A 27,269-nucleotide genomic window follows, 5' to 3' on the forward strand; every position below is an offset into this window, starting at 1 on the left:
GGACCAACCACCTGGTTCTGGTGGCTGAGCTTGTCTGCCACGACATTCCTCTTGCCTGGAATGTATCTGGCTGACAGCTCTACCAAGTGGGTCGTGGCCCACTCGTGTACCTGCATCATCAACTGATGAAGCTGGTGGGACACCAGACCCCTCTGCTTGTTGACGTATGCCACTACTGTGGTATTGTCGCTCATCAGTACCACGGAGCATCCCATCACTCGATCCCAGAACTCTTGGAGGGCCAGAAAGGCCGCCTTGAGTTCCAGGATGTTGATGTGAAGGTGCTTGTCGTCTCGGTGCCACACTCCCGAAGTCAGCAACTCCTCCAGGTGTGTGCCCCATCCCTCGGTCGATGCGTCCGAGAACAGAAGTGTCCGGAGGGGGAGTATGCAGGGATACTCCTATCAAGAGGTTCCTGTCGTCTGTCCACCAGCGAAGGTCCTCCCTCACCTCCTCGGAAAGAGGGATGAGGAAGGACTGGGGGTCTTGGAACTGGGACCAATACTCCTTTAGTCTCCACTGAAGAGACTGCAGGTGAGGATGCCCATGAGGTACTAGCTTCTCTAAAGATGACAGGTGACCGATGACGACTTGCCATTGCCGGGCTGGCTGCTCCTGTCGTGACTGGAACAGTTGTGCTGCCTGCCTGAACTTGCTGATACGAGAGTCCGAGGGAAAGACTTTTGCTGCCACCGTGTCTATCAGAATGCCCAGGTATTTTATCCTCTGCTTGGGTGTGAGATCTGACTTCTCGAGATTTACCACGATCCCTAGATCCTGGCGAAACTCGAGGAGCCGATCCCTGTCCTGTAGCAACTGCGAGCGATAGCCTGCCAGGACTAGCCAGTCGTTGAGATACCTCAGTAGACGTATCCCGTGCGAGTGGGCCCAAGCTGACAAGAGAGAGAAGACTCTCATGAACACCTGGGGAACGGTTGAGAGCCCGAAACAAAGTGCCCTGAACTGGAAGACCGTCTCCCTGAGGACAAAGCGGAGGTACTTGCGAGAGGATGGATGAATGGGTATTTGAAAATACGCATCCTTCAGGTCCAATGTAAGCAAGAAGTCGTTCTCCCTGATGGGGGCCAGCACAGATTGTGCTGTTTCCATTGTGAACCGAGTCTGGCGAACGAAACGGTTCAGGGGAGAGAGGTCTATGACCGGTCTCCATCCCCCTGAGGCCTTCTCCACGAGAAAGAAACGGCTGTAAAAACCTGGGGACTGGTCCGACACGACTTCTACAGCACCCTTGCTCAGCATGGCTTGCAAAGTTTCTTGCTGTAGTGCGGTGTCCTTCGATGATCCTGGAACATAGGTTTGGAGATGGACCGGAGAGTAGGTGAGGGGAGGCCGAGACTCGAAGGGTAGTAGATATCCCTCCCAAAGGACATCCACTATCCAGGTTTTGGCTCCGTGTCGCTGCCATGTTGCCCAATGGCTCGACAGGCAACCCCCCACCTTCGGCAGCTGTTGGGGGGGAATGCCGTCCCTTGCGTTTCCCCTTCTTCTTCTTCCCTTTGCCCCCTTTATCGGCTTGGAAAGTAGGCTGAAAAGGGTGGGAGGGACCCCCCTTCTCGAGGAAGAAGAAGGCTGGGTGTTTAATCAGGACCCCTTCGAAGACTGGGACTTCTTAGGGGCCAAGGAAGTGCCAGCCTGGCCCGAAGACCTGGCCGCAGTGGAATGAGAAGACCCTGAGGTCTTGGCCACTGCCTGGTGGACAAGCCTGTCGCTGTCATCAGCCCGGCGTTTGTTTACCGCAGCATCCACCAGCTCTCTAGGGAAGAGAGAGGAGGAACCCAGCAACGGTCCATTCCTAAGGGCGATTGCTGATTCGGGACCTACAGGCCTGGAGAAGCGAGAGAGAACGGCGTCTCTTCGCTTCAGAACCAGGTTTGCCCACAGATTTGCAGTCTGGTGGGCGAGGTAGGAAATAGTCCTACCCCCAGACTGGCACAGTCTCCCAAAGGCGGAATCCTCCCCAGGTACGATAGCGCCCGTGGAAGAAGCTACCCTCGATACTGTGAAGGACCACAGATCGAGCCAGGAGACTGCTTGGAAGGCTGCCATGGCGGTGGCTTTCAGGGTGGCAGCTTCTTGCTGGGAGAGGGAGATACTCTCACCAGTAAGTTGTTGCAACGTCAGACCCGAATCCAGACGAGTCAGGTCCGGGTCAACCTGCTTGGTCAGCAACGCCCCTCCAGCTGGAGTATAGAAGCGCTTCTGGCGAGGCAGAGGGGGGGGAAGAAGCTTGTCCGAGCGGCTCAAATGAAGTGAGCCGTCTTGCCCAGACACAAGACTGTTCACTTGGTCGAGGACCCCTCGGCAAGCGTGGACCACGGTAGCCCCACCGAAGCCTTGGGTTCCTTCTTAGGTCCCCAAAAGGATTCGAGGCGCGACGGATGATCCACAGAAGGAGCCATGGTCCCTTCCCCAAGGTCATTGTGCTGAAGAATCAGTGCGATAACCTCTGCAAAAGTCCTCTGTATCTCAGGAGTGTCCGCGTCCTGGGGCAGAGGACCCTCGAGTCCTTCCAAGGTGCGTTCCTCCCGATCTACTCTCCCTGCAGGAGAGAGAACCTCGGCAGACCCCCGTGATCCTTCCTGGACCACGCAGGCGTAAGACCTGGTCGAGCCAAAGACCGAGCCAGGTTCGTACGCCCACAAGGTAGAACTCTGGGGAGACAACTTGCCGAGTTCTTCCTGTCCGACTTGCGCCCCCTGGAATAAGCCCAAGGGGCGGAGGGGACAGGCAAGGAGGATCGGGCTCTCCCACTGGCTTTGCTGGCAGAACCAACAGAGGCAGTGGGCTGGGAGTGGCCACCAACCCGCGGTGGTGATGGCAGCCTGGGTCGAGGAGACTGCTTTCGCCTAGGTGTAGCAATCTCTCGAGGAGAGTGGGCAGGCTCGCGCAAGCCGAGACGTGTGCTTGCCTCCCCCGAGCCAGGCTGGCCGCGCGGACGTGGCCGGGGACTGGGAGGAGTCGAGCGCGTGTCTGGCTGGCGCGAGCTTGCGCTGTCCTCTGGACGTGCCCCAGTCTTCTTCGAGGCCATAGCCTCTCGGGGAGACTGAGCAGGGGACCTCTTCTCCACCTCTTCTGCCGTTCGGCCCCGAGGGGCCAAAGCGCTATCCCAAGAACCTGACTTGGCACTCGCAGGAGTGCCAGCAGGAAGAGCTGGGGCACCTGCATGCCCGGGCTCTTTTTCTCACCCCACGCCCTGGTCTGTACGGCGAGAAGTTTCTCCCGTATCAGACTGGGGTACCCAGGTCTCCTTGAGGACCCAGGTACTCGGAGCAACTCGCGAACGAGTGTCCGATGCGGACTCGCTGGCCTTCGAAGCAGGAGGTTTCTTAGGCACAGCGGGTGGGGGGGGGGCAGACCTTGGTCTGCATGCCCTTGGCTCCAGATGCGACTGACCCAGAGGCCAGGGCAGCGGTTCCCTGATCCGAGGATCGGGAAGAGCCGACGAGAGATCCCACTGCCTTCCCTGTGGAAAAAGGCAGACCCTTAGAAGCCTCGGTGGGGGGAGAGGCAGGCTTCTTCTTCTGCGGCTGTGAAGCCCCAGAAGGAGAAGCAGAAGAGGCAGCAGACGAAGACGATGACGATGATGATGAAGACGAAGACGAAGATGACACCTTCCTAGACCTCTTCTTCTTCTTCTTCACCATCTGCCTCAGGATCGCTGTTAGATCTCCAAACCAGGCGGGCACAGTCGAAGACTCAGGAGCGGCAGGAGGGGCTGCAGCAGAAGGCACATCCCGGGAAGAGACTGCGGAGCTCGGGCCAGCACTTACCTGGGTGGGAGCAACCGTGTGTCGGCCAGGAACAAAAGTGGGCGGGGCCAGGAATGCAGGCGCCGCCCCTCCCGCGTGGGTAGTCATGCCAGGCCGCGCCAGAGTCGATGGAATGGGGAGAGGAACAGACGAAGGGCCGGGCTGGAACGTGAAGCGAGGAACTGCGGTCGTAGACGAGCCAGGGTCAGCAACGGGGGCAGCGACAGTCACATACGGGAAGGATGATGTCACCATGTAGGCGGGGCCTGCTTGTGTGAACGGGGCCAGGAAGCCAGGAGGCAGCGGTACTGCGTGTTGCACGGCAGGGGAAGCTGAGACCTGGGTATCCAGATGTGAAGCTACCGATACCGGGAGCTGCGCAAACCTGGACATGGTGACTGTTGATGTAGTGGCTGTCGTTGCCGAGTGAGTGGTCACTGGAGTGGTGGAGAGATGAGGTGTCAGTCCCTCCAGTGACGTGCCAAGTAGGCCCAGGTGTAGCCAGGTTGAGGCCGAGTCCATAGCCTGGCTATCCAGCCCGAGACCTGAAGCAAAAGTCGGGTTAGTTCGGGAAGCCTCCACTCTCTCTGGAGGAAAAAATTCCCCTCCAGAACGGGAAGAGACCTCCGAGAGGATGTCCTGGTCCAACTCTCCCCCGCGCCCTTCCACAAACGATGAAATGAAAGAGGAAGGGGAGGGGGAGTCCTCACCCGAGGGAGAGGGAGCAAGCAGGGGAAGCTCGCCGGGAGGGAGAAACGAACCCGACACATTTGCCACCAACGGAGTCGTCAGGGGCGTTTCCCCTCGGACGACTCCTTGGTAGGCTTACGATGGTAACGTCTCCTCCCCTCGAACTTCCTCCATTGCTCGGGGGACCAAGAGCAACACTCACTACAGGGAGCATCTCACGAACACACGCCCCCCCTGCACGATGGGCAGAGAGCGTGTGGGTCCGCATGGACGCTAGATCGAAAAGTTACATTTTTTCCCTCCCACCCCGGGACATACACGCTGGGGATAGGAAGGCTTAGTTGGTTTGCCCATGTTCAAGATTTAAACAAAAAAGTAAGAGTTCCCACCAAAATGATGAAAAAAAGAGCAGTCAGGCAGGGAGCGACGAAGAACAACATCCGTGCGCTACGACGGCTGAAAGCAAATTGGAATGCTTACATCTGGGCAGGTGGTACTCCTGCCTCCCAGACAGTAGTTAACTGCCTAACCACCTTGTTTGAAGTTCAACGGCCATTTCCAGCCTACGCCTGAAAGTAATCCCTAATGTAAAGGACCGAGGGTTTGTATATTGTGTCGGAACAAATGGTAATTACTTACTATCGTCCAATGGCTGAAAAGCAAGCAAAACAGCTGTTATTATCTGGTTTGGCTGTTCATAGCAAAACAGCTGTTTCTCATTCGGTTGTTTATGGCTGTACTTGTTTAAGCAATGAGTAAAGCATTACTAAAGATACTTTTATCATTGTCTTTTACTTTTTTAACTTATTTAACTAGAAGATGGGATAAAGAGATGAAGGAAAAGAGGCTAGTCTATTGTAATTTGGTCTTTTAAAAAAGGACCTCGCATGATACATGAGATACATGATAAAATCCTTTTTTATAGGTGAAAATTTGGGGGTCTCACAATACCACGGGGAAGCCTGTGCAAGATGACAGGATACAAAGTACTAAGACAATTAGCTCTAGCCGAGCTGGCATTTCCCTAATCAGGAACAAGGGAAAGGAGGCGGGATGGAAGCTGGACAAAAAGAATTGCCAAGATCCCAAGGAAAGTAGATACTTCTCCTGAAGGAATCCATTCCCAGGGCTTGGCAATGTCACTGTCAGGTCCAGAGACTCGACAAGTATCACTTCATCCAGGCATCTGCAGTAGAACTTCTGTACGGATGATACTTCTTCCTCTCTTTCCTTCTGCCCTCCTCCTGTGAGTATGCGCACTTTCCCAGAATGGGAAGTGCGCATACTTGTGTCACTTTCCACCATCTAGTGGGAAGAAGAGGGCTGTATATTTCTGCGATCTCCTTCCGAAGCCTGGGACTTCTTTAGGAGTCGAGGATGGCGAAGACCCAAGGCCATTGTTCAAAGGACAAGGCAGTGCCCTGGCACATTCCTTGACTACCGAAGTATCTGGCAAATCTCTGAAGAAGACAGGTAGAACATAGTAAAGGTCCATTCCTAAGGGTCGAGCCGACTTGGGACTTACAAAACTAGAGATCCGAATTAGGACAAAATCCTTCTTCTTAGCATCAGAATTGCCCACAGGTTACCGCCTAGTGTAGGAAGACCCACCCCTAGACAGGACCAGTCCCCAGAAGGCAATGTTCTCTCCAGGAATGGTTGCATCCGAGGAGAGAAAGCCTTAAAAAAGTGAAGGATCGTGGATCTATTAAGAGACTGCCTGGAGGAAACCAAGAGGTGTCCTCCAGAATCGCCGCCTCTCATTGCAGAAGAGAATACCCTTCACGGCAAAAGCAGAGAGAGATTCCAGTGGACGAAGCAGAGTCAGAAAAACCTGAAGTCGGCAAGACCCTCCGAGGCAAGAAGAATTCACACTCTGTTGAGGCATGGGAGGAGCTTGTTGTCTCGACCTAAATGAACTCCTTGTCTGAAGAAAAGGTATTCATTTGGTCGAGAAAACTCTTGGTCCCTTCGGGAACTGCAAGGGTTACGAGGGATGAAGATTATTCATTGAGGGAGCCGCGGGTCTGTCCCGGAGATCCTTGCGCTGACGTATCGGCGCAAAGTTCTCCAAGAAGCAGGGGTGATCGCAACTTGAAAAGGAAGACCCTCGATGCTTCTGAAGTGTGAAACTCCTGTACCTCTCTCCCTGGAGGGAGACCTTGACAGATCCCAAGAACCCTCCTTGGCTACCTGGTTGTACCATGAGATGATCCAGGACCAATCCCGAAAATACATTCCGGCAGCTAAACTTCTGAAGAAAGACATATTCATCAGAGTTCTCTCTGTCCGTCTCGCACCTCTTGGAACAACCGAGAGGAAAAGAGAAAAGGTGGGGAGAAAGAGCACCCCTTCCTGTCCTGCCAGGAAGACCATCAGGAGAGGCAGACCATGAGCGATAATCAACCGAAGGTGATGACTGCAGCACAAGGGAAGAAGAGCGCTTGTGCCGTGGCAAACTGCTTTCCTGGGAAGAGCAGAAAGTTCACTTGAAGAATGTTGAGAACCCGACTCGGAAGAACCGAGCGGGGCCAAGCTGAGCCATGGCGATCACGTTCACGTGATCTGGACTGGGTGGAAGTGGTGGCCTGGGAGGCAAGCAGGGCGAGCCCAGCCAATCATGCGAATGCAATCAGGGGCTGGGTGGGGCGAGCAAGCAGAGCCGAAGACAAGTGAGTTGAGCCAATTGAGCGAATGCAATCGGAAGCTGGGCAGGGAGGAACTCATATGCTATGAACTAGTGCAGACTTCCCGAACTCTAAACTCCTTCGAGGCTGAAGCCCTTCAAGAAGGTTTAAAGGGGGATTCTGTGTCTGCTGTCCTGCGTGCTCGAATCCTAAGATCCATGACACGAGGATGGGATCCAACCAAGCAACCGAAGCAGCTGGCAGGTAGTGTCGAGACACCTGGGTGTCTCGGTACCTTCTCTCGTCCTGTGTCTCTTGCCAGGTGAGTGCTCGTGATTCATAAAATTCGAGTGCCATACGAGACTCCCAAAACTTGAAAGAATAATCATCGGGAGAGGCTTCTTTCAGCTTCCTAAGAAACAGCAAAAGGGCAAGGCACATAACCAGTCTTGGATGCAGATTTCTAAGGACTGGCAACGAGGGCGCAGCCCCAAGAGGCCATGTGCATGTGGCCCCCGAAACGCGAGACCCCAGAGGAGAATGCAAATCAGTTCCCGCCCAAGGGCGAGAAGGGCTGAGAGAAAATTGCCTCCCTGGAGAGAGGCAGCCCCTTAAAAGTCCCACACGACTCCTGAAGGGAACCTCCTCCCTGCTTCTTCAGGCGTTTGAACCGTTGGGATCGAGACACTAGGTTAGGAACCTGACTGAGCACTGGTAAGTGCTCGGGGAGTGCTTGTAGTGTTGGCAGGAAGAGCCAAGACACCTGGGTGCCTCGGCCCTTTCTCTGGCGCTGTTCCTGAACTGGGATGGGGAGAGTACTCTCCAGTGCCAATTTGGGATACTTGATATTCCACAGAATCTCGAGCACTCAAGAGCTGTTTGCGAAAGGGCGCCTGAAGCAGCACCTGTCTTAGAGGCAGAACCTCTAGGGCTGGTGATGGGAGCGCAAACTGAGGTCTGTATGCCTGCGGCTTCCAAAACACAAAACCCAGGGGTATGCGAATCAGTTCCAGAACCTGAAGGTCGGGAAGAGTCGACGAGAGACCCTCTGCCTCCTGGGAAGGAGGCAATCCCTAGATGTCCAGTAAAAGACATAAAGGAGGGAAGAAGCAGCCTTCCTCTCCTTCGGGCTGAAGGGCCTATCTGGTTTACCGGGACCCCCTCAAACCTCGGAAGAGGAAGGGAAGAGGCAGCAGAAGAAGTCGAAGATAAAGCAGAAGAAGACAGTGGCTACCTCCCACAGGGCAGCTGCCTTAGCTTCCACTCCAACATCTTCTACAGGATGGTGGACATGAAACATCAAAACCTACACGGCAGCTAGGCAGGAACACAACAGAGGCAGCCTAGGACACAAACACCAGGGGTAGCAACAGGTGTGATCAGGACAGCTGAGGCAGGAACTACGGGAGCGATCTGGATGGCAGAAGCCACAGCAATGGCCAGAAGTAGCAACGGGTGCAATCAGGACAGCTGTGACAGGGGCTACGAGAGTGGTCTGGACAGCAGAAAAAAAAGGGCAGCTGCAGCAGCTAGGAGGAGCTGCCCAGTGACTGCTCACCGGGGCAACAGGAGCAATCAAACAGGAGGCACAGCAGGGAGCAGATTGGGCCACAGATACACCAGAGGCAGTGCCACAGCATACATGAGAGCCAGCGAATAATAGCGATCGATCTACATTGATGTGGCACAGTGTTGCAATGTGGACCTATGCCATCCCAACAGGGTAGTATGGTCGATCCTTAAGCAATCACCATATGAGTGTCGAGAACTCCTTCAGGCTAAGATATTCAAGAGTGAGATATCTAGCCAAATACTGCTGCACCCACAATGCTCACTGTCAACCTGAAAGAAAAAAAGCAAAGATAATTAGTAGAGGGAAACTACTTTTGCTCCAAGGGGAACTGCTCTACAAAGTGAGAGGAGGCCCCTGAGAAGAGGTCGCTTGACCACACCCCTCTCACGATCTTCGCTCAGAGAGATCTTTCTCAAAGGAGAGACAGAAGAAGCTAAAGGGAGAGAGACAAGGAAAAAGGAGGGGCTACCAAGGGTGCTGTGGAAGTGATACTAACTGACGACGCCTGGCAACCCTCCTCCGAAGTTGTCCCCACCCTAACAGAGCAGGCAGCGAAGACCAACACTAAGCACAAGTAGAAAAGGGAAGGAGTCACGCCCTTGTACACGGAGGGCATGAGCCCAATGAATGAAAGGGGAGCAAAATATTATGCCCCTGGCCACCAATCCTGAGATAGACGGTGGGGAACAACGGCCTATGCAAGGCTATCACAAATTGTGGGTTTGTATATTAGTAAATATCAAACAAACACAATATATACACAAAAATACAGAAAGATCCCACCAGGATAAAAAGGAGCTTAATGACAGTTAGGCAAAGAGATCCGAAAACATGTCTGCAACTCATCATGGCCAGAAGCGAACTGGAATGTTTACATCTGGGCAGGCAGGTATTCCTGCCTACCTGTCAGCAGATAATGCCTAACCACCTTGTTCAACAGCTTAATGTCCGTTTCCAGCTTCGCTGTAAGTAATTCCTAATGTAAAAGACTGTTGGTTTGTATATTGTGTAGGAACAATTGAATTTTTAGATTGCTGTGGTAGGAAGCTTATAGCTATATAATTACTTGGTAAGTCACTTATAGAAATGAGAAATTTACACATGGCCATCAATCCTCTTATGACAAAAAATGGATTAAAATATCCAATGTATGTTACGACTCTTCACACTTGAAGATATGACACTGAACAATCTTGTACTATCCAGGCTATGATATCCTAATATGAAACAGAGATTATGATAAGTTAATAATCTGAGCAACATTGTATCAAAATAGTACTTACAGTTGCATTTTATATGCATAACTTTCTTGAGCTGCAAGAACTGCTTTACTAAACCGCCTCTGCAACCTTCTGAAGGCTTTAGATGCTTCAAGTGAGGGATTTTTCTCAAAACGAAGTCTTGCCTCACATTCCTGACGATACAGTTCTTCACAGCGATCATTCCACCAAGGCTCTTGTGACCTTGGGTCTTTAGGCAGCACCTCCATCATACTTGAAGCATCTTAGAATATAAGACATTTAAATTAACAGGTTCTTCAAGAACATATCCATTCTAATGCTACAACATTTAAAAAACAAGAATTACCTATTTTACAAAAAATAATTAAATTTTACCAACTAATTTTATACCTTGTAGCTACAAATGGCTGCTTTACTGGAGCCCATTACAGTACAGTACTTTGGTACTCTAGAACAGATCAGTTCATGAGGTACATCCCACATCCGCACTTACTCAGTAAAGATTGGCTTTCAAGGAAGGGTATGACCTCCATTTGCTGACAGACATACTCAGTTTTATCAGGTGACATATTTCATCTAACGAAAGGGAAAAGGGAAGTCCTTGATATAAGGTATCAGTATGTAACTTTTAAAAAAATTTTTTTCTTTAAAACTTTGATATAGTTTTTGTTTTAAGAGAGATAAACAGGGAGTCCGCGGGTTATGACGGGTTCAGCTTACGATGTTCCGAGCTTATGACGCTTTTCAAATATATTCATCAAAAATTATTTCACAGTTTACGACACGTTCTGGACTTATGATACTTACAGCGCTGATCAGACGGAAGAAATATAGCACAAAACGGCACAATAATAAAAATTTGGAGGGTTTTTGATGAAAAACTCAATAAAAATGCATGGTACATCGTTTTCAAGACACCCAATTAATTGAAAGTAAGGTTTTCTTAAGATTTTCGACGATGTTTCGGCTTACGACACGGCGTAGGAACGGAACCCTCATCGTAAACTGGGGACTGTCTGTACTTGCATTAAAGGGCAAGTAAAATAAGAACTATTTCAACTTGGATAATATCTTCAAGTAAGAATTAATCGGTATTTGTGTCAGCCATGTCACTAACCTATCTGTGGATGTAGGATTCTTCAGTACTGTATTCAGGCTGCATGTTAAGCAATACTATGGCATAGTGCCCCAGAAGCTGACAAAACTGCCAAAGTTGATAAGCATATATGTCCTAGCACAAGTACAATGAGAATCAAGGCCTAGTAACAATTTGGAAAGCCATGGATTGCAAGAATGATGGTCTATGATGGATGAAACAAAGAGTACCCAATGACTACTAAAAAGCTAGTCTGATAATCATCAAGTTACCTGTTAATCATTTATCTACAGTAGAAGGTAGGTCAGTGCTTCAATATATCTACATTCGACTTTATCAACAGATATGTTGTTTAACAAGATTCATGCAGCCAGAGGATGAACACCATGATGTCAGCTTAATGAGAGTGAAACCTGAACAGAACACACCCTCTTGAAATGTCCTTCAAACTCAAAAACTTATTACTTATTTTGCTTTGAGATGATTGACATGGAGTTGAAAGAGTAACAAAGGGTTTAGCAGTGAAGTCTTCAAAATTTGTGATATAAATGGTTTCATGGCATAATCCAGACAGTCATCACCAAAGTCTGCATAAATTCTATGGAAAAGAAGAGGCAACTGACTGTCAGTTTCTGGTACAAATGAAGTGCCAATAGCTCAAGTAAGTCACTAATATATTTAAAGTAAGTCTAACTGTCTTTTACAGTGAGACACTCCTTTAGTGGGACGTATTATTTTATGGAATCAGAACACAAGGTTATAAACCTTTGCCACATCCCAAATCTTTTTCAAAGGCAAAAGACTGAAGGGATGGTTTGTCATTGTGTGGGAATGCAAGCTTCCTGGCCAAGTATACTGAGTAGGGGAAAGCTGAATCCTGTTACTTCCTATACAGCCTGGCATCCAAAGTGAGAGGCTGATAGGGGCCTATACCAGCTTGGTTCAACAAGTCAAATAATCCTCTAGAAAAGACTCATGAGGATACCTGTCCTTCCTGTAAAGTAAAAGGAAATTCAGGTTGGCAGGGGGCAATTGCATTATCCTGGTATGAATGACAATGCTCTAGACCCATTGTTCACCTGTCTTAAAGTGAGGACAAAGTAAAAAAGGCCTCAGTCTTCAGATTGGTGCTCAATGGTTGCCTGCATTTGGCAGACAAGCACAAACACAGTTAGGGTTTCTACCATTAGCATGGATGCAAAGGGCAGATTCAGTGTCAACTCAAGTTCAACTATGATCCTTGGGTCGGATGCATACTGTCTTATTAGAGATTAGGAGAGATACAATAGTGCCTTGAGCACCACTTTTGGGCCAAGAAACAAGAATGTCTTGTTTCTCATCTTGTCAAGATGAGGAAGAATGCCAGAAATCTTTCTCCTTGAACTTAAATAAAATTCCACCTGAATAGGTACTAGTTGCAACTCTGAACCCTGTGAACTAGACCACAAATAGAAAACCTGGTCCCTCTCTCACTAAAGAAAATTGAGATATCACTGAAGGACGTAGGGTCAGAGGGAGAAGTGCCAAGCTCGCTTTCCAGTCGCAGATGGCAACGAAGACAAACCCTCTAACGGCATAGATGATGGATGAACTAACAAAGCACCCGAAATGTTCCCCGAAAGGTGACCTGAAAGGGAAGTTTGAGAAAGAGTGGTGGAAGAAGGTTTGGAAGCAGTAGAGGATAGGGAAAAATCTGAGGTTACAGAAGAGGCCATAGATTTTAGAGAAAGAAAATATACAGACTCCAGTCCCCCCTTGATAGGATGGATGGATGTATGATATCTTGTAATACATCATTTGTAAATTCCGAAAAATTCTTCATTACATGATCATGGATATTCAAAAATTGACATTTTTATAATAAAATAGTTTTATATATACTTACCCAGTAATTACTTAGCTGAGAGTTTCTACTCGAATGTCAGTTAGAATTCTGAATGTGCGGCAGCGATTCTTTTGTTTGTATAGGTGACTATGCCCCGCCCACCTTCGGGGTACGAAAGAGGAACACCGCCAACACGACATTTTGTTTATACAAAAGTAAGTATTTATTTTATTATAAAAGTGTCATTTTTATATATGCAACTTACCCAGTAATTACTTAGCTGATTCCACATTGGAAGGAGGAGGGGAATCATGGACAAAGTCTTACTTTAAAATCAATAAGATAATTAGTTGCTCCTTACCTGATGAGAGAGCTGCTGCAGGTAGATACTGCCTCTGGTGGCGCTCATCTCACCTGTAGCAGCGTGGCAGCATGGCCAGAAGCGCCTCTACTTAAGTGGGACATTTCACAGCAAACGAGTACTCCGATGGCTGACGAAGTATAAGGTCAAGCTTTGCAACGAAGTTGTACACCGAAGGTCGCCAAAGCATAAATAGTTGCCCCTGCCCTGGGCACAGTACCACAACAACAGCAAAAAACAGAACAACAAAGTCACCTATACCATAATTACACAATGATTAAAAATAAAAACAAGACCACTACCCAACACATAATTAACTAGTGGGTACTCCAGGTACATCGTACCCTCCTAGGCTCCCAAGAACTCAACGCCATTTTCAAGGCAAAGAGGAAAGGAAAGGAAGGGAGACTTCCTACACTTCCTCACCCATCACTAAGCCAGCTATGGACACAGGTCCTAGGGTACTGCAGTTATCGTAAATTGTCTCGACGTCCAGCAAATAGTGCACTGGGAACACTGACTTGCACTTCCAATATGTTGCCTCCAGGATGGCTGAGAGCGAACGACTGTTTGAACGCTACCGAAGTAGCAACTGCTCTAACCTCGTGCGCTTTAACTTTCAAAAGCTTTAAGTCCGTTTCCACTAATTGAGAGTGTGCCTCAACAATGAGATCCCTCAAGAAAAATGAAATGGCGTTCTTCGAAAGGGGTCTAGAAGGGTTTTTAACCGAACACCAGAGATTACTAAACTGGCCTCTAATCTTCTCCGTTCGATGTAAATAATAACGGAGGGCACGAATAGGACACAGCTCTCTCTTTTCTTATTCTGTGCCTAGGATATCCGATAAACTCGCAATTGAAAAAGAACGGGGCCAGGGATGTGACGGGTTCTCATTTTTAGCTAGAAAACCAAGCAAAAGGGAGCAGACTGCATTACCTACTGAAAAACCAATCCTTTTGCTTATAGCTTGCAGTTCACTTACTCTCTTAGCCATTGCTAAGGCCACCAGAAAGAGTGTTTTCTGAGTCAAATCTCTTAGAGAAGAAGAGCGCATTGGTTCAAATCGAGGATCGGAAAGTCACTTAAGGACCACATCAAGATTCCAAGAGAAGTAAGCCTCTTTCTTGGACTTGGAGATATTAAAAGACTTAATCAGATCGGACAAGTCTAGGTTGTTCAAGATGTCTAGGCCTCTATGACGAAAAATGGAGCTTAGCATAGCTCTGTAACCCTTTATAGTAGCGACCAACAACCCTTTTGAGGACTTCAAATAGAAAAGGAAGTCTGCTCTTTGAGTGATAGAAGTTTTTGAGGAAGAGACTATTTCTTCTGCACCAACTCCTAAAATGTGCCCACTTAGCTTGGTAGATGTTATTGGAGGAAATGTGTCTACATTTGGCAATAGCCTCTGCTGCTGCTCTAGAAAAGCCTTTCGCTCTAATGAGTCTGTAGACAGTCAAAATCCTGTTAGGGCCAGAGAGGATAGTCCTTGATGAAACCTCCTGACATGGGGCTGTCTGAGCAGACTTGGAATTTCAGGAAGGAGCCTCGGAAAATCTACGAGTAGATTGATCAGGTCCGGGAACCACTCCTTCTGCTGCCAGAAGGGCGCCAGATAGTCATCTTTATATTTTGGTGAGAACAAAACTTCCTTAACACTTCCCTTATCATTCCGAATGGGGGAAAAGCATAAAGGTCTAAGTTGGACCAGTCCAGGATCATTGCATCCGCTGCCCAAGCTAGAGGATCCGGGAATGGAGAAAAAAAACAGAGGAAGATGGTAAGTCCTGGAAAATGCAAATAGGTCTATGCTCGGTTGACCCCAAAGTTTCCAAAGGCTGGCACAGACTTGAAGATCTAACGTGCACTCTGTGGGTAGCATTTGCTTGTGATGGCTCAGCTCGTCCGCTAGGACATTGCACTTGCCCTGTATGAACCAGGTGACTAATCGTGTCTGGTTCCAATCCGCCCAACATAGCAGATTTCTCGCTACTTCACAGAGAGAAAAGGAGTGTGTTCCTCCCTAATGTTTGATGTATGCCAGGGCCGTGGTATTGTCCACATGTACCACTACAATCTTGCTGTGTACCTGTGTTGCAAAGTGTTGCAAACCTAGATGTATAGCCTTCAACTCTCTCATGTTGATATGCAGTCCTTTTTCTTCCGACGACCACTTCCCTGACACTTCCAGGTTCCCCAGGAGTGCTTCCCAACCTACATCCAACACGTCTGAAAAGAAGTCTTGGTCGGGGTTCATTGGAACGAGTGATTTCCCTTCTGAAAGTCTGTCTGCGGACCTCCACCACCGCAGATCCTCCTTTATCTCTGGGGTTATTGGAAAGACGTGGCGGTCCTGATGAACTTTTCGATCCCAGCACACCCTTAAATAGAACTGGAGAGGTCTCATGTGAAGTCTTTCTAGTCTCACGAATTGTTCTAGAGAAGCAAGAATGAAGCGAGAGGAAGGGGTCTACTTTCCTCAGACAGTCTACTACTCTCCTGGATGATGGAAAAGCCAAAAACTCAGAGAGTCTATCAGAACTCCCAAATAAAGAGTCCTCTGAGTGGGAGTCATTTGTGACTTCTCGAAGTTGATTGTTAGTCCTAAACCCTGGGTCAAAAGAAGAGTTTTCTTTAAGTCCTTCATGCATTGTATCTTCATGGGCGAATGAATTAGCCAATCGTCTGGGTACAACAAGATACTCACTCCCGCTAAACGTAGCCAACCCGCCAAAGGAGCCAACACTCGAGTGAAAACTTGTGGGGCTGTAGAGAGACCGAAGCAAAGTGCTCGAAATTGAAAAATCTGGTCCTCGAAAATGAAACATAGGTATTTCCTCAAACCCGGATGAATTGGAATATGGAAATAAGCGTCCTGCATGTCCAGGGAAACCATCCAATCCCCCTGATGGATGGACGCCAGAACTGAGTGGATGGTTTCCATGTTGAATTTCATTTTCTCTACGAAAACGTTCAAGGCACTTACGTCGAGCACTGGTCTCCAACCTCATGAAGCTTTGGGAACTACAAAAAGGCGGTTGTAAAATCCTTTCGTGTTTGCTTTTCTCACTATTTCTATAGCCTTTTTGTTCAGAAGAGATGACACTTCCTTCGACAAGGCCGAATGCTTCTCTGAGCCAGTGGAGTAAGCTGTCGATACGATGGGCGTGTTGGTCAATGGTGGATTCTCCTTGAAGGGGATAGAGTATCCCTCCTTTCAAACTTTTACTACCCACTGATCCGCTCCTCTTCTGCTCCATCTTTCCCAAAAGAGACGAAGCTTGGCCCCTACTGAAGCATGAAGGACTACATCCTCACTTGAGAGAGGATGATCTTGCTGAAGATTTTTTTATTGTTTGGGGAGCAAATCTAACCGAACCTCGGGACCTGGGGCGCGTTCTCTGAATCCCTCCACGAAATGGCTTAGGATGTTCGAGTGGAGATGATGGTTTAGCCGAGAATGCAGGTTGATCCTTCTGGCGCTTCATCGACTGAGTCAACAAATCCTGCGTTGACTTGTGGTGCAAGCTCACTGCAACCTCATTTATGGTGGACTGAGGAAACAAATGCTGTTTGTCCAGAGGAGAAAACAGTAGAGCCGATTTCTGTGAGGCCGTCACACCCTTCAATGTGAATGAGACCCAGAGTTCACGCTTCTTTAAGACGCCCATGGCATAAAGTGTGCTAATTTATGTGAGCCATCTCTAATGGCTTTATCTGCACAAGACGGAAAATTATCCAGGTCTGCAAATTCATTGCACAAAAGAGCTGGTTCTTGAAGTTTCTTGGCAAGCGCTCCTAAACGCCAGTCGAGAAAACTCAACACTTCAATGGCATTAAAAATACTTTTCAAAAGATGATCCATCTCTTGTGCCATGAAGAAGGTTTTTGCCAACGTGAGAGCCGATCTCTGTGCTGAGTCAATGAGCACAGAGAAGTCCCCCTAGGAGGAGGCAGCCACTCCCAGGAAAGGAGCTTCTCCTGTTGCGTACGACAAATGCCTCATAAGTGAGAGGCGAGAAGGAGGAACGCTAAAACAAGCTCTCCCTTGAACCCTCTTCTCGGAAAGCCAGTCCTCCACTAGTCGAAGAGCTTTATTCGAAAATTTGGAGAGAACCATCTTCGGTAGTTGAGACGAATCCACAGACTGAGAGCTCATCAAATTAGACGAACCTGGAGAGGACGGAGAGCTTGGAGAGAAAAATTCCTGGAAATGCTGAAGAAGGCACTTGAGGAGAGACGCATACGGCGTCGAAGATGTATCCTGCTCCTCTTCTTCATCTGCTGAAAAGATCGGAGAAGTCATCGCAACTAATTCAGGGGCAGCCTGAGTTGCAGGCTTCTGCAAAAGGTTAAGGATGTTATCAACTTGCATTGCAATGGTTCAAGAGAGGGGTCCAACGCAGGAGAAGGCTGATCGGAAGTTGCAGGACGCTTGGAGACTCGAGGGGTTTCGAGCGCTATGGGAAGATCAGCAGCTTCGGGGTGCTCCGATGAAAGGGAACGTCCAACCACTTCAGGGCACCTGAAAGCGTCAGGGCACTTCACTGTATCAGGGAATGTCTATCAGCTCCCCAAACAGTGTTCGATAGTTTTTTAATTAGATTTAATGCTCTTTTACATTTTGATTTCATGTATGTTATGTGGGCTTTCCAGTTCAAGTGAGTATCAAATACCAATCTCAAAAATTTTGCTGTGTGGCCAATTGGTACAGAAGGCTTTCTGATTTTTTAATCTATTTCTTCATCCCTTTTCCACTTTTTGTTTTTATAAATCATTATTATTGCATGAGTCTTTTGTATGGATAGTTTAAAGCCTACAGATGAGGCCCATTCATCTATTTTCATTATACTTTTATTAATGATTTGTTCTGCATGTTTTATTCAAGATGCTTAATAATATATGGCAAAATCATCCATATACTGTACAAGTTACTTTTAATTCCAACTGGTAGAATTTTACTGAAATAATTAATTGCTAAAGTAAACAGTGTGCCACTAAGGACGCTTCCTTGTGGAACACCATTTTCAAGTGGAAATGTACTTGACAATACATCATCAGTTCTCACTTGAAAAGTGCGATTTGTCAGAAAGTTTTCGATAAACAGGTAAATGTCCACAGATGCTGTTTTTATTAACGTTTTTAATATTGCATATCTCCACGTAGTATTATGTGCCTTTTCAACGTCAAAAAAGATGGCTATAGTAATTTGTTTTCTTTCATACCCTCTTCGTATATGGTCTTCTAAGTTAGATATAGAATCCAATGTAGATCTGTTACATTGTGACCCGAACTGCACAGGAGTTAAAATTTTATTTTCTTGAATGTGCCATGTTAGTCGAGCATTTACCATTTTCTCTAGTAATTTGCATGAACAACTTTTTAAAGAAATTGGTCTGTAATTGTTTACATTACTGGGATCCTTTCCAGGTTTGGGGATAGGAATAATTATAGCTTTACGCCATTCATCAAGAAATAAATTTTGAAGCCATAAGTGGTTATAAAACTGTAATAAGTATGACTTTGCCAAAGGTGCTGAGTGGCAGATCATTTCAAAACAAATATTGTCCCTTCCAGGGGCAGATTTATTGCTGTTCAAGAGATCAAATTCCAACTCTTCCAAATTAATTTTTCATTATACAGTAATACATATCTTCTATTGTTTCAAAATTTACTGTTACTAATTCTATAGTATTGTTTTTCTTCGTGCGGAAGTGTTCATCTAAATTTTTATCACTGCTTACTTGTGCTAAGTTTTCTCCTATTACATTACTTACTTCTTTTGGATCAAGTATTCTTTTCCCATCTTTTCATATGGCATGTCTAGGTGGTTTAACATGGGTACCATTTATTTTCCCGATTTTTTTCCCATATTTTTTGTATGGGAGTATTATTAGAGAGATCTGATACATGTTTCCTCCATGAAATGATTCTTCCTTGAATTACTTCTTTTTTTAAATTTTGCAGATATTTTGTTATATAGAGGTTTTAATGTATCAATTTCTAATAATAATATAGTCAGTTTTGTAAATTTTCTTCTAATATCAGTAATGTTCTATTTATTCAATTGAACTTTCTATTCAAATTATCTAATCGTCTCTTCCAAGTTGGTGCTTTATTTTTATTAATTCTGTTAGTTTTTCAGACCATCATGGGACTTTGTATTTTGTTGGATGAGACTTTGATTTTGGTATTGCTTTATCAGCAGCATTTTCAATGAAATCAACAAGAAATCTATTTGTTTCATTATGACCTTGTACATACTCATATGGTGGAATGTTCCTAGCATGGAATTAATATAGTTCCCAGTCTGTTTTATGAATGTTATACTGTATTGAGAGACATGCTTGGCGGGATTATTTTGTAATAATGAAATTAATACTGGGAAATGATCACTGCTGTGCAAGTCATCAACTGTATTCCAATCCAATCAGTCTATTATGCTTGTGCAGAGAGTTTGATCTACTGAAAGCTTCCAAGTGTTTTTGAAAAATATGTGCTGATTTTGTTATCGTTTATACAGCGCATGTCGTTTGAATCTATGAATCCTTCTACTTTACTTCCTGCTCTATTTGAGTTTGTACAATTACAGTCCCATATTGGGTTGTGAGCATTAAAATTTTATCACCTACTACTAATGTAGGTTCTTCCGAATTGTTAAATAATTTTTTAAGTTTATTAAGGTCATAATTTTTATTAGGTTGGTTGTATAAACTATAAATTACATAATTATCATTTTTTATTCGTATTCTAATACAAGTAGTCCCCGGTTATAGGCAGGGGTTCCGTTCCAACAGCATGACGATAAGTGGAAATCAACAACTGAAAATGATATTTTAATGAATAAAATAAAGTTTGTTCATACTTACCTGGCAGATATGTATATAGCTGTATTCTCCGAAGTCCGACAGAATTTCAAAAACTCGCGGCACACGCAGTGGGGCCAGGTGGTTAGTACTCATTCCCGCCGCTGGGAGGCGGGTATCAGGAACCATTCCCATTTTCTATTCAGATTTTCTAGTGCCACTGTCTCCTGAGGGAGGTGGGTGGGCACTATGATTATATATATCTGCCAGGTAAGTATGAACAAACTTTATTTTATCATTAAAATATCATTTTGTTCATGAGACTTACCTGTCAGATATATATATAGCTGAATCCCACCATTGGAGGTGGGAAGAGACAGAATAGGATTTAGGAAACAAATATATGTAGGCGATTGATGCCTTGGTTCCTTACTTGTTAGCATAGCTGACTTCGTGATACTGTCACCCAAGCCTGCTTCTGCTTTACTAGAGTCTCCAGCAAGGTAGTGACCTATATAGCTGGTGAGTTCTAGATGATCTGTCCACGGGGGCGTGACCACAATGGGACTAGATCATAAGACCATACTGTGAGGGCAAAAGGAGCAACGACCAACCACCTGACCGAGCCTATCTAAGTTATTAAACTTAGTATAAGCTAAAGACTGGGACGTCCACCTCCGGTGGCCAACCCAACAACCATAAAACACAAAATCAAGATTAAAAAATACTTCCTAACCTCTAAAGGATAGGATGAGTATCGCTCTCTGCCCCTGACATGCGAAACGTATGGTCCCCAGCAAATAGCAGTCTTCAAGATGTCGTCTTCACGTCCCAGGTAAGAAATGTGAAGCTTAACACTAGAATGATCTGCCAGAAGGTGGTATCCAGAAGATCGCTAGGACATGTTCTTCTGGAAAGCCACCGAGGTCGCAATGGCTCTCACTAAGTGAGCCGTAGACTTTCAGATCAGTCTCATGTCGCTGTCTTGGCAGGTAGAATGAGCCTCCTTGATCGTGCTTCTTAAAAAGAATGTCAGAGCATTCTTGGACATCGGCAAGTCCGGCCTTTTGACAGAACACCACAGATTGTCTGACGGGCCTCGACTTCCTTTCGTCCTGTCTAAGTAGAATTGGAGAGCCCTGACAGGGCACAGGACTCTCTCTTATTCTTGCCCAAGAATTTCTGCCATACCCTTGATCTCAAAACTCTTGGGCCAAGGGGTAGAAGGATTCTCATTCTTGGCGAGAAACATAGGGCTAAGGGAGCATACGGCATTATGCCCTCTAAAGTCTATGTGCTTGCTGATGGCCTGAACTTCACTAACTCTCTTTATTGCTGCCAGAGCAGTTAGGAAAATAGCCTTCCTTGTCACATTCCTGGGCGAAGCCAATGAAGAGGCTCAAATGTATCCGACATCAAAAAATTTAGGACGACATCCAGGTTCCAGGAAGGCATCCTTGGCTGAGGTACCTTAGCAGTCTCAAAGGACCTCAAGAGATCGTGAAGATCCTTGTTGTCGGCTAAGTCTAGACCTCTATGTCTGAAGACTGCTGACAGCATACTTCTATATCCTTTAATTGTCGAGACTGCCAGCTTTTCCTACTCCCTAAGATGAAGCAGGAAGTCTGTTATCTACGGAGACAGAGGTCGTGGTTGAGGAAATCCCCTTGCTTCTGCACCATTTCCTGAAATTGGCCCACTTTGATTGGTATACCACATTGGAGGAGGGTCTCCTGGTGCTGGCGATAGCCCTTGCCACTTCTCTTGAGAAACCCGTCGCTCTCACCAACTTCGTGATAGTCTGAATGCAGTCAGGCTCAGAGCGGGGAGGTTTTTGTGGTACCTATCGAAGTGGGGCTGCCTGAGCAGATCGACTCTCAGGGGAAGCGTTCTTGGGAAGTCGACCAGGAAGGTCATGACCTCTGTGAACCATTCTGCCGCTGGCCAAAAGGGGGCGATCAACGTCATCCTCGTCCCTTCCGACTCTACTGAACTTCCTGATGACCTCCCCCAGAATCTTGAAGGGAGGAAAGGCGTAGAGATCCATTCCCTTCCAATCCCAGAGGAGGGCATCTACTGCTACTGCTCCTGGATCTAGTACGGGAGAGCAGTATAGAGGAAGCCTCTTAGTCCTGGATGTCGCGAAGAGATCCACCCAGGGACGTCTCCATAACCTCCACAGCTCCTGACACACCTCCTCGTGAAGGGTCCACTCGGTCGGAAGAAGTTGACGCTGCCGACTGAGAAGGTCCACAACGGACATTCTCCACTCCTGCCACGAACCTCGTGAAGGATCGTGGTCCCCGAGCATGGGCCCAAAGCAGGATTTCCTTCGCTAGGACAAACAGGGACCGGGAGCGAGTTCCTCCCCTGTTTCTTGAGGTATGCCAGGGCTGGGGTGTTGTCCGAGTTTACCTGTATCACTCGGCCTGATACTTGGCTCTCGAAGAATTGCAGGGCCAGCAGAATTGCCCCTAACTCTTTGAGACTGATGTGCCAGGACACCTGTTCCCCTCTCCAGGTGCCTGACACTTCCTCCCCCTAGTGTTGCTCCCCATCCCTCCCTGGGACGCGTAATAAAAACAACACTAGGTCGGGCTCTGAAGGTGGAGAGAAACCCTTCTGCCAACCTCGAGGGGTCGAGCCACCACCTCAGGTGATCCTTGACAATGGGAGAGATCCTCAGGGTCTCCTCTAGATCCTCCTTGTCTATCCAGTTTTCCGCCAGGAAAAACTGGAGCGGTCTGAGATGCAGTCTTCCCAGGAAAACAAACTTCTCCAGCGAGGAAATGGTCCCCAGCAAACTCATCCATTCCCTCACCGAGCATGTTTCCTTCCCCAGAAAGGATGAGACTTTTTCTAAGCATTGCTGCTGACGTTCCTGGGATGGATAAGCTTGAAAAGCCACTGAATCCATCTGAATCCCCAGATAGACGATGGACTGCGTCAGGATCAGATGGGAGTTTTCTACGTTTACTAGAAGTCCTAGGGACTTCGTCAACTCCAAAGTCGATTTCAGGTCCTCCAGGCACTTTGACTGCGAAGAGGCTCGAATGAGCCAATCGTCCAGGTAAAGCGAGATTCGTATGCCCGCTAAGAGAAGCCATCTCGCCACATTCTTCATGATGATCGTGAAGATCATAGGGGCTGTGCTTAGCCCGAAGCAAAGAGCTCTGAAATGGAACACCCGTCCCCCGAGTACAAACCTCAGGTACTTCCTCGACTGGGGATGTATGGGGACGTGAAAGTCCAGGCGACCTGAAGGTCCAGGTCTTAATGACCACCAGACTCGTCCATCTGAACTTCTCCTTCACCATGAAGCGGTTCAGTCTGCTGACATCTAGGACTGGTCTCCATCCTCCTGACTGCTTCAGAACTAGGAACAGTCGGTAGAAGAATCCTGGGGAGTCCAGCTCCAGGACTTGCTCCACAGCTCTTTTCTCGAGCATTTGCACTAATAGCTCAAAAAGGGGCTGTTGCTTCTCTTGATGGTAGGAGGGTGACAGATCCCTGGGCGACGTGCACAGAGGTGGCGTGTCGAGAAAGGGGATCTTGTATCCTCTCTCGATAATTTGGAGGGACCAGGTGTCCGCCCCTCTTGCTCTCCAGGCTCCCGCAAACGAAAGAAGCCTGGCTCCTACAGGCGTCTGGAGGCGCTGCAAGTCACTTCTTGCCCCTAGGTTTAGGCGGGGCTCCGCCTCTGGAAAGACCTCTTCCTTGGGGAGACGATCTCGAGGAAGAAGCTCCTCCACGAAAGGGCTTCTGCTTCCTGGAGGTCTGACCCGACGACGACGACAAAGGGACTGCCGGGCGTCTTGACGAGTGGGCCAAGAGGTCTTGAGTGGCCTTCTCCTTCAAGCTGGCGGCGAGATCCTTGATCAAGGACTGGGGGAAGAGATGGCTCGACAACGGGGCGAACAGCAATTATGCCCTCTGCGACGGAGAAACTGACTTAGCTGTAAAGTTACAGTACAAGGCCCTCTTCTTCAAGAGGCCCGTACAAAAGTGGGAAGCCAGTTCCTCCGAGCCATCCCTGACGGCCTTGTCCATGCAGTTCAAGACGCTGGACAGCTCCCCCAGGCTGATCGAGTCGGGACTTTTAATCTTGACGTCTAGAGCCCCCAAACACCAGTCCAGGAAATTAAAGACCTCCATGGTTCGAAACAGTCCCTTCAAATGGTGATCCGTCTCCGACAAAGTCCACGACACTTTGGCTGCAGACAGGAGGGACCTTCTAGGCGCGTCGACCAAGCTAGCGAAGTCTCCCTGGGACGACGAAGGAACACTTGAGCCGACGTCCTCTCCGGTCTAGTACCACAAACCTGCCTTGCCGCTCAGCTTGGACGGAGGCAGGGCAAAAGAAGTCTTGCCTTGGGTCTTCCTTTCCTCCATCCAGGTGTTAACGTTCTTGAAGGCCTTCTTCGTAGCCAGAGACGAAGTCATCTTAACAAACCCCGGCGCTCTCCTCGTCTTGGACGAAGCTAACTGCGAAGGAGGAGAGAGAGGAGCCGAGGGTTTGAACTTGTCGCCAAACAAGTCCTTGAGAAGACCGGCTAACACCTGGTAGTCCGTAGAAGAGGAAGTAGGAGGCTGCTCAAGGTCTGCAGGTTCCGACTCACAAGAGACTTCTCCCTCTTCAATGGGAGAAACCAGAGAGTCTCCCAAGACCTTGGGAGAACGAAGGCCTTGCGGTGCAACACGCAGAAGGGAGCTTCGCTTCCCCGCAGTCTTTGATTGCTCTGAAGCGTCACGTTGAGCAACCAAAGAGGCGTCCTGATGAGCGTCCTGTCGGCGGCCCTGAGGCGTCCATCCGAAAGGCCCAGCCGAGCATCCTGCACGGCAGCGAGAGGAGCGTCCTGACGAGCAGCTACAGAAGCGTCCAGGATAGCTGCTTGTGGAGCGTCACGCTGCAGCCGAGCGTCACGATGGCGATCCTGCGGAGAGCACGACTGGGAGATGAAGCAGGTGACGGGGAAGACGAAAGAGGCGCAGGAGAGCAGGAACTTCCTGGACCTCTTGACAGGCAGCCTCGAGTCCTAGCGTCGACGACGCGGCTCTGCTTCCCTCTCAGCAAGGAGAGAAGCTGGGGCGCTCAAAAACTTCCTCCTCTGAAGACGTCCTGGTCCTCTTCTGTGGCGGGAAAGCGTCGAAACACTCAGAAGAAGACGAAAATACGCCTTGAGAAAGAGGACGTGAGCGACCTCTTCTCTGAAGCTTCTCTTAAAGCGGCGAGAGTCCTTCCGAGAGTTCCACCCTTGCGCGGGGGGGGCCTTGGAGGACGAAAGCAGACCTTCAGGATACGTGCACGAGCACGATCCTGGCAGCCTGGGAAGCATCAACAGGTCCTGCCGAAGGGACGCCAGATCGGTGGGAAGCCCCCGTAACCCTCTTGCGGCTTTCGACTTGCCCCCTCCCTGAAGTCCTGGGAGTCCGACTGAGGTCCAGGCCTAGAACCGTTATAGGGCGATCTGAGAGGACGAGAAGCAGTCCTTCAGGATACGTGCTCACGCCGCACGATCCTTGGCAGCCTGGGAAGCGTCAACAGGTCCTGCCGAAGGACGCCAGATCGGTGGGAAGCCCCGTAACCCTCTTGCGGCTTTAAAACTTGCCTCTCCCTGAGTCCTGGGAGTCCGACAGAGGTCCAGGCCTAGAAACGTTATAGGGCCGATCTGAGAGGACGAGAAGCAGTCCTTCAGGATCGTTAACGCCACGCACGATCCTTTGCAGCCTGGGAAGCGTCAACAGGTCCTGCCGAAGGACGCCAGATCGGTGGGAAGCCCCCGTAACCCTCTTGCGGCTTTCGACTTGCCCTCTCCCTGAGTCCTGGGAGTCCAACAGAGGTCCAGGCCTAGAAGCGTTATAGGGGGATCACTACACTTAACTGCACTTTAAAGAGAAATCACTTTCGATTCGAGAGCACGGATGGTGTTCATAATCTCTGTCAGGGCCATACCCTCCGTAGACACAACCTCAGCGCCCGAAGGCAATACCACAGGGTTAGATGATACTACGTCTACAATAGGGTTATCAGGAGAGGAATTAATACCCTGACTCTACTAGCACTCCTGGAGGAAGACCTCCTGATCCTATCACGCTCCAACTTGCGTACATAGGCATCAAAGACCTTCCAGCTTGCATCCGGCAAAGTCTCACACTCCTTGCAGTGATCATTTATCAAGCAAACCTGCCCCCTACACCTCGTGCATACAGTGTGAGGATCTACCGTCTTCGGTAGCCTCACCTACACTCATTCACACAACATACTCTGAAGCTAGCAGAACTACATCCAGACATCATCCAAAGAGCAATCAAAAGCAAATCCAAAAACAGTCCACAAAAGCGTAAGCCAATCCACAATCCAAAGAAAAAAACCAAAAGTCAAAAAGAATACTTAAGTGGAAAATAACGCGTTTACGAAATCCAAAGACGGAGGTACTGAAAACAGATGTTGACAGTACCGGCGACAGAGAAAATCTGAATAGAAAATGAGAATGGTTCTGATACCCGCCTCCCAGCGGCGGGAATGGGTACTAACCACCTGGCCCCACTGCGTGTGCCGCGAGTTTTTGAAATTCTGTCGGACTTCGGAGAATGCAGCTATATATATATATCTGACAGGTAAGTCTCATGAACAAAATAGGTGATTTTCCACACTTATTAGCGCCGATAACCGGAGATTGGCACCTCTGTTAGGATGTATCAGCGTCAATACCTGATTATTGACACCATTGAGTGGAAATCAGCAATTTTCAGCACTGAAAATCATAGAAAATTGCAAATTTTCGTCGCTATACAAGCCCCGTGAAATTGGATCGCTGATAACCACAGACTGCCTGTACTCAGTATTTGCAGGTCAGTAAAGTTTGCAGGTACTTTGTCATAACATACTTTGTTAAGTACATATATAGCAGTACCTAAATTTCTTCTTCCTCTTGTGATGTAGATGCTAAGGTATATTTACCTATTGTTGACATTGTTTTGTTGACACGTTAAAATCATATCATTGGTTCATATTCTTTTAGTAATCTTTGCATTTCTCATAGGTGTAATCTGGTCTGTAGACCATTTACGTTCCATTGTATAATATAGCTACTGAAAATATTATGTTAAAGCGGTCGAGTTTTACTTTCTTTTTTTTTTGTATTATCAACTTTTTTCTAATAATTTACTCATGATATTCATTTGTTTTTCTTTATAATATATACTAAGTGCTCAATGCACATGCAACCTTTTTCATGGGTACTCAATTCTGTGGTTTCTTTTTTCTATATTTCATAAA

The 27,269-nt window shown here is 47.8% G+C and overlaps 1 protein-coding gene across 1 annotated transcript in view; it reads right to left on the reverse strand.

Moving 5' to 3' along the window:
• LOC136843779 (myb-like protein X) overlaps window positions 1-27,269 on the reverse strand; it is a 219,032-nt gene that overhangs the window by 178,132 nt on the left and 13,631 nt on the right. The window contains 1 exon segment of the mRNA XM_067112488.1: window positions 9,944-10,163. Coding sequence (XP_066968589.1) covers window positions 9,944-10,149 — 206 coding nt within the window. The 5' untranslated portion in view covers window positions 10,150-10,163.

Source organism: Macrobrachium rosenbergii, chromosome 12 (assembly GCF_040412425.1).
Source record: "Macrobrachium rosenbergii isolate ZJJX-2024 chromosome 12, ASM4041242v1, whole genome shotgun sequence".
Lineage (NCBI taxonomy): Eukaryota > Metazoa > Arthropoda > Malacostraca > Decapoda > Palaemonidae > Macrobrachium > Macrobrachium rosenbergii.